The 7,854-nt window shown below is 39.3% G+C and overlaps 1 protein-coding gene across 1 annotated transcript in view; it reads left to right on the top strand.

The window, feature by feature from the left end:
- The window catches only part of Pik3c2a (phosphatidylinositol-4-phosphate 3-kinase, catalytic subunit type 2 alpha), a 114,971-nt gene that overhangs the window by 13,650 nt on the left and 93,467 nt on the right, over window positions 1–7,854 (top strand). Inside the window, exon 2 of the mRNA XM_013034121.1 lies at window positions 6,286–7,430. Within this exon, the coding sequence (XP_012889575.1) occupies window positions 6,351–7,430 (1,080 nt within the window). The 5' untranslated portion in view covers window positions 6,286–6,350. The remainder of the gene's footprint in view (window positions 1–6,285; window positions 7,431–7,854) is intronic.

Below are 7,854 nucleotides of genomic sequence, written 5' to 3' on the forward strand. Positions count from 1 at the left end.
CTAAAATAAGAAGAACTCAAGCTGGGCACTCACACCTGTAATCCTAACTATTCAGAGGGCTGAGATCTAAGAATCACAGGAAAGTCCATGACACTCTTTTCTCCAATTATCCATCAAAAAGCTGGAAGTAGAGTGTCTGCATTGAGTACAAAAGCTCAGGGACAATGCCAAGGCCATGAGTTCGAGCCCCAGTATTGGCACAAAAAAGAACAACTACTACTACTATCAATTCCTGGTTTATTTATAAATTGAATTTCTGCAACACTTTATATTTAAGAATGTTTTTCACCCTTCTTTACATCACCATGACAATAAAATTAAAGAACTTGAAAAAAAAAAAAGAATGTTTTTCATTGTGGGAGGGGAAGGGAAAGGAAAACTGGGAGAGAGTGAGGGAAAGGGTGACATTGTCCAAAAAGAAACATACTCTTTACCTGACTTATGTAACTATAACCCCTCTGTAGATCACCTTTATAATAACAATAATTTTTGTTGTTGCTGGTCATAGGGAATAACAATAATTTTTGTTGTTGTTGGTTGTGGGAATTGAACTTAGGGTCTGGGTACTGTTCCTGATCTTTTTCATCTCAAGGTTTGTGCTCTACCACTTTGAGCCCCAACTCCTGGTTTTCTGGTAGTTAACTGGAGATAAGAGTCTCATAGACTTTCTTGCCTGGGCTGGCTTGGAACTGTGGTCCTCAGATCTTCAGCATCCTGAGTAGTTAAGATTATAGGCATGAGCCACCAGCACCCTGCTAAACATTTTTTTAAACAATGTTTATCAAATAGAATAACAAAGCTGATTTCTAACAAAATCTTCAAAGAATCTCAGTTTCTAACTACCGAGATAAGAACTCTTACAACAAAATGAGTTTTTATTGAAGAACTATGAAAACAGTTATTACATGGCAGTTGGATGATTATTTAAGCCAAGTAATACTTTTATAATACACAGTGGACCAGTGCTAAGCTTTAATAAGTAATATTGTCTTTCAATTATATTTTTCATATTCCTTGTAGTTGAGAAAGCAGTTATTTCATATTTTATAATGGTTATATATAATGTGAGATGGAGAGTATAGTAATATAGCTTATTCAGTTTATAAAATAAAAGGTTAGGACTTGTGATTTCGATTTCCTAAGTTAGCTCTAGCTTGGAGAATATAACTTCATTATATTAGCAATATTTATATTCCTTGAAACACGTAATTTATCCAACAGATAAATCTATACATGTCAATTAGTCCTGAGTATATATTGAGCTTGCCTCATTTTCAGAGATCTGAAAATAGTAAATTACTTAACTAATTAAAAATTACTCTTGGAAAAAAAAATTACTCTTGGAGACAGGCACTTTTGGCTAAGACATGTAATCAAGGCTACTCAAGAGGCTAAAAGCCAAAGATCTCAGTTCAAGGCCCACTCAGGAAGAAAAGTTCATGAGACTCCATCTCTAAATAATCAGGGATGGAGGTGTGGCTCAAGTGGTAGAGGGCTAGATGAGCAAGCAAACTGAATCGGTATAAGGCCCTGAATAAACACAACTAGACACAACTGCGATTGGAGCGAGAGGTTCTAAAACTAGCCTTGGGTTTATGTCTTGCTAGAAGGATACATAAAACTTACTGAAAGTTAGTATGTTCATAGCTATTGTTCATTACAGAGAAAGGATACAGATTAGAATTAGTCAAGGAAGGGAGTAGACTATAACCCAGAAGGGCTCCAAATGTGGAGGTTTTTTATATTCTCTCCTCTTGGAGTAAGGTTATATTACTCTCCTGGCACAAATGTATATGTGCATGCATATGAATTATTGCTGACCAGGAAAGCTTGCCTGAACTTTAATGGGCAGATTTTTGTTGTTGTTGTTTAATTGCAGTATCATTACATAGGCACCATTGATTGGTACATCATCAATGAGGCTAAACTAAGTCTTTTGAGTTCAGACTGACTGAGTGATGGGAAATCCCCACCTCTATCACATGGTTAGTCTTTCTGTAAGGCCAGTCTCTCCCTAAGCACTGACACTCCTATCAAGTATGACATAGACTACTTCCCTGGGCAAAGACAAGACTTAATTTTTGGGTAAAACTGAATTCGTGTGTGTATGTTTGTCTTGCCCAGGCTGGGGCTTGAACTTAGGCCTTGTGCTGTCACTTAGCTATTTTTTCCCTCAAGGCTGGCATTCTACCACTTCAGTTCCACTTCTTGCTTTTTGCTGATTAACTGGAAATAGGAGTTGCAAATTTATTTGCCAGGGATCTCAACCTCTTAAATAGCTAGGATTACTTTTATAAACCACCAGTGCCCTGAAGGTGGGGCTAAATTCTTTATACAGACTATAAAACCAGGGGAATGTTGTTTGCCTTGCATTCATGAAGCCCTGGGTTCAATTCCTCAGTACCGCATAAACAGAAAAGCTGGAAATAGTGCTATGGCTCAAGTGGTAGAATGCTAGCCTTGAGCAAAAGAAGCTCAGGGATAGTGCCAAGATCCTGAATTCAAGCCCCAGGAGAGGCAAAATAATAATAATAATACCTTGCTGAAGAGAAAATCATGATTCTGCCCCAAAGTTTATTTTGTTCGTGGGCTGGCAATAGAACCCCTCACCCCAAAGTATTTTGATCCAGTGGTAAAGTAAATCAAACTAGAGACTACAAATCAGATTAAAAAGTCAGGCTTATTCAAGTTAGCCATCTCATAGAATAAAAAATATAAAGCCAACTTGGTTTCTTTAGGAATAATTGGTTTGGCTCTAACTTCACATATATTAATAAGAAATGAAGCCATTTCTTCAAGTGGTCATTTAATCTTCATTAATCAGTGAGCCTGTAAGGTTGGTTCTCAGTGTTTTTATCATGCTTAGGCTTCACTGAGCTTTTTAGGTTGCTTTGGTTGATGTCATTCTTCACCTGTGGAAATTTCTTGGCTGTTTTCCCTTCACATATATCTTCTGTCCTATTTTTCTGTCCTGTCTTTGTTGGACTCTCTTCATGTGTGTGTGGGGGGGGCGGGGGGGCAGACGAGGGTGTTGTGCATGTGCACCCCAGATCTGGCGCTTAAACTCAAGGCATGGGTGCCGCCTAAGTTTTTTTGCTCAAGTCTAGCACTCTACCTCTTGATCCACAGGTCCATTTTCAGTTGAACTTTTCTGCCTGGACTGACTTCAAACCATGATCCCCAGATCTCAGCCTCCTGAGTAGCTAGGATTACAGGAGTGAATCATCAATGTCCTGCCCTTGAATTCTAAAGTACATGTTACATTAGACCACTTGAAATTGGCCCACAGAACTCATATATGATATTCTGCCCACTCCTCTGCCTTGTCTCTGTCAGTTTGAGTATTTTTTGTTGATATAATTTCATGTTTGCAAGTCCTTCCTGTCTATGCCTGTCGTCTGTCTGTCTGTCTGTCTTTAATTTAGGTACTAAGTTTGAACTCAGGGTCTTGAGTTAGGTACATGGACATTTTACCACTTGAGGCATGTCCCCAACACTTCTTTTTCTTTTAGTTGTTTTTCAGGGTCTCAGGTTTTTGCCAGGCTGGCCTGGGGTTATAGGTTTGCATCAGTACCCAGCTTTGGGTTTTGTTTTGTTTTGTTTTGGACAAGGTCTCCTTTGTAGCCCAAGTTCTCCTTGATCTAGAGATCATCCTGCCTCAAGTATGAACCACTGTGCCCAGTTCTTCATCCTGAAATACTTTTCTGCTTGTCCTGGACATATACTAGTTATTGCAAATAAGGAAACCATAGGACCTATGGGATCTGAACACTGAAATTATCATAGAGACTTGTATTTTTCAGTATAGCTCTCAGCCTTTTGGGGCCCTGGAAGTTTTCCTTGTTCCTTTGTCCTGCTTCTTGTCTGTGTCTCTCAGATATGCCTTGTGGTCTTTATCTTTGCCTCTGGGTGGCTGCTGTTTTTATCCCATGAAGACCTGAAATACATTGGAGGGCCTTTTCTGCTTTATCTCAAACTTTCAGTAGGTGAAAGGTTAGAATGCCTGGAATTTCTTTCTGCTCACCTGCCAGCCCTCCTAGGATGATGACTGTCTCCAACTCCTGGGGGCCCGAATACCTCTATGGGATCTCTTTGAGCCTTCAGGGTAGTACATTTAGGAAAAACCTGTGAGAATTGTTGGATGGTTGTAGATCTTGTCCTTCCCTCCCTTCTCCCTCCCTCCCTCTCTCTTATTCATTCTTTCATTCTTTGCTACTACTAGGGTTTGGACTGAAAGCTTTTTAGTTGCTTGACTTGCTTATTCTCTCAACTAGGGCTCTGCCACTTGAGACATACTCTTCCAGCTAGGCTACACTTCCAGCTAGTGTGTGTGTGTGTGTGTGTCACTTCCAGCTAGTGTGTGTGTGTGTGTCACTTCCAGCTAGTGTGTGTGTGTGTCACTTCCAGCTAGTGTGTGTGTGTGTCACTTCCAGCTAGTGTGTGTGTGTGTGTGTGTGTGTGTGTACTCTTCCAGCTAGGCTACACTTCCAGCTAGTGTGTGTGTGTGTGTCACTTCCAGCTAGTGTGTGTGTGTGTGTGTGTGTGTGTGTGTGTACTCTTCCAGCTAGGCTACACTTCCAGGCTACACTTCCAGCTAGTGTGTGTGTGTGTGTCACTTCCAGCTAGTGTGTTGTGTGTGTGTGTGTGTGTGTGTGTACTCTTCCAGCTAGGCTACACTTCCAGCTAGTGTGTGTGTGTGTGTGACACTTCCAGCTAGTGTGTGTGTGTGTGTGTGTGTGTGTGTGTGTGTGTGTACTGGGACTTGAACACTTAACTTTTTTTGCTCTTGGCTAGTAACACTTCCAGTACAGCTTTTTTTGCTGCTAAATTGAAGATATAGAATCTCAAGGACTTTTCTACCTAGACTGGCTTTGAGCCATGATCTTCCAAACCTTAGCCACTGGTGGTTGGTCAGGTACTAGGATTTGAACTCAGAATCTTAGATTTGCTAGGTAGGTACTCTTTCATTTGAGCCATACCTCTTGCCCTTTTGGTGATTAGGATCTCAGTTTTCACCTAGGCTGGCCTACACTGAGATCTGCCTATTTGATGCTTTTAGATATATCTACTTGTCATAGCTGCATCTGGCTTTTTTCTACATACTCAACCTGGTGTTTTTTTGTTGTTGTTGTTTTTAACCTCTTTTTTTCCTCTTTTTTTACCCAGCTGGACTGGAACCATAATGCTTTAGATCTTAGCCTTTTACATGGCTGGGATGACAGGTATGTGCCACTGTCCCCAGCTATTGGTTGAGATGGGGTTGCATGAAATTTTTGCTCTGCTGACTTTGATCTGTGATCCTCCTAGTCTCTGCTTCTGGAGTAACGAGGATTACAAATGTAAACCACTGACATTCAACCTTGTAGATTTTATTAACTGATTCATTGTGCTTAAAAATAAAAGAAAGTTCTAATTTTTTGTGAATAAAATTATTTAAGGATCTTAAAAAGAACTTTTGGTTTATAATGAATTTAGGCATAATATTACCTTTGAAATATTGTTGCTTCTTACAGTCTTAACATTTTTGTCTAATTCTAAAGTATGTTATATATTTTAATATTTCTCGAATATTATAAACCCAAATCAGTTTTTCACATATTTTGATTAAATAATATTTCCTATTTGTTTGCGTAGTTATCTGATGCTTTCCTTGCTAATTGGTCTTTGAGCAATTTTAACAAATAGCGGAAGTACCACCATTTTGACTTGCTATTTGGATAATGGCAAACTGTATCTGAACTCCAGAAAATATGTGATTAGTACTTAAGTTATTTCAGTTCAAGGATTCAGAGTTGGGAAGTTGGCTCAGTGGTAGAGTGCTTGCCTCGTATGCATGAAGCCTTAGGTTTGATTCCTCAGCACCACATAAACGGAGAAAAGCTGGAAATGGCGTTGTGGCTCAAGTGGTAGGGCGCTAGCCTTGAGCCAAAGACCTGAGGGACAGCGCCCAGGCCCAGAGTTCATTCTCCACCACCGACATAAACAAAAAAAGAATTCACTGAGAAATCCACTGGTTAATGGTAGCCATTGTGACAGCTGAAATCAAAGCTTCTCTTAAGTTTACTTGTTATGCCAGTTTTTGTTAGGTCAAGAAATAGGGCCTGTGCATCTTCCTGAACCCAACAGAATATATGATATTCATTTAGGTTTCACTGCTGTTCATTTTATTTAATAGTATATTTTTGGTCAGTGGATTCAAATCTTAAGTAATGTGGGGTAGGTTTCAAGCAAAATCAGTTGTGTTTAGAAAATCTAATTAAGTGTTATGTTTATTTTTATGTATAGGTCTTGATTATTTGGAAACTACAAGAAAAAATAAGATTAGGGAAAGGCTTGTCTTTTTAGTGGACATGGCTCAGATATCTAACAACAGTGGATTTAAACAGTGTTCACCTTCTTCACATCTGGAACCAACAAGAACAAAAGATGTGGACAAAGAAGAAGCATTGCAGATGGAAGCAGAAGCTTTAGCAAAACTACAAAAGGATAGACAAGTGACTGAATATCAGAGGGGCTATGAATTGTCAAGCAGCAGCAGACAAAGAGCACAAGTTTTTAACAAACAGGATTATGATCTCATGGTGTTTCCTGAGTCAGATTCCCCCAAACGAACAGCAGACATTGACATAGAAAAACTTACCCCAGCTGAACTTGAGAAACTATTGCTGGATGACAGTTTTGAGACTAGGAAAACACCTGTTTTGCCTGTTACTCCTGTTCCTGTTCTGAGCCCTTCCTTTTCAGCACAGTTCTATCTTAGGCCCACAATTCAAAGAGGACAGTGGCCACCTGGCTTATCGGGGCCTTCTGCTTATACTTTACCTTCTATTTATCCTTCAACTTACAGTAAGCAGGCTGCATTCCAGAACGGCTTCAACCCAAGAATGCCTCCTTTTCCATCTACAGAACCTATATATTTGAGACTTCCAGGACAGTCTCCTTATTTTTCATATCCTTTGACACCTGCTACACCCTTTCATCCACAAGGAGGCTTACCAGTCTGTCGGCCAGTAGTTAGTCCTGATATGGCAAAACTATTTGACAAAATAGCTAGTACATCAGAATTTTTAAAAAATGGGAAAGCAAGGACTGATTTGGAAATAACAAATTCAAAAGCTACAGTCAGCAATCTACAGGCATCTCCAAAACCTGGGGATATTAGTAAATTTGACTGGTTAGACTTGGATCCTCTTAGTAAGCCTAAGGTAGACAATGTGGAAGTAGTAGATCACGATGAAGAGAAAAATTTTCCACGTTTACTAGCTGAAGATCCTTGGGATGCTGTTCTTCTTGAAGAGAGATCACCATCAAGTTGTCACCTGGAAAGAAAGGTGAATGGAAAATCCCTTTCTGGGGCAACTGTAATGAGAAGCCAATCTTTAAATATTCGAACAACTCAGCTTACAAAAGCACAGGGCCAAATGACTCAGGTACAATCTTTCTTTACTAATTTTTTCAAACTTAGTAATAAATTCTAGAGTTCATATTTCTTTCTTAGGAAAAATGATGTTTATGTTTATTTTGAATCTTGTTTTCACGGATGCTTTGGTTCTTTGTATGGCAAAGGAGTAAATGTAATTATGATTATGTCACTTGAAAATAGTTTAGTTTTATCTTTTCTAACATAAGTTTATTATTTTTGCTGCACTGAGGTTTTTAACGTGGCCTTATGCTTATTTGGCTGGTGTTCTACCACTTGAATCACATTTCCATCCAGGATTTTTTTTTTATTGTGAAAATACCATACAGAGGGGTTACAATTACATGGGCAAGATGATGAGTACATTTCTTATCAAGCATTGTTGCCTCCTCCTTTGTTTCCCCTTCCCATCCCTTCCCATCTCTACTCCCCCC

This window comes from Dipodomys ordii, unplaced genomic scaffold (assembly GCF_000151885.1).
Source record: "Dipodomys ordii isolate 6190 unplaced genomic scaffold, Dord_2.0 Scaffold183, whole genome shotgun sequence".
Taxonomy (NCBI): Eukaryota; Metazoa; Chordata; class Mammalia; order Rodentia; family Heteromyidae; genus Dipodomys; species Dipodomys ordii.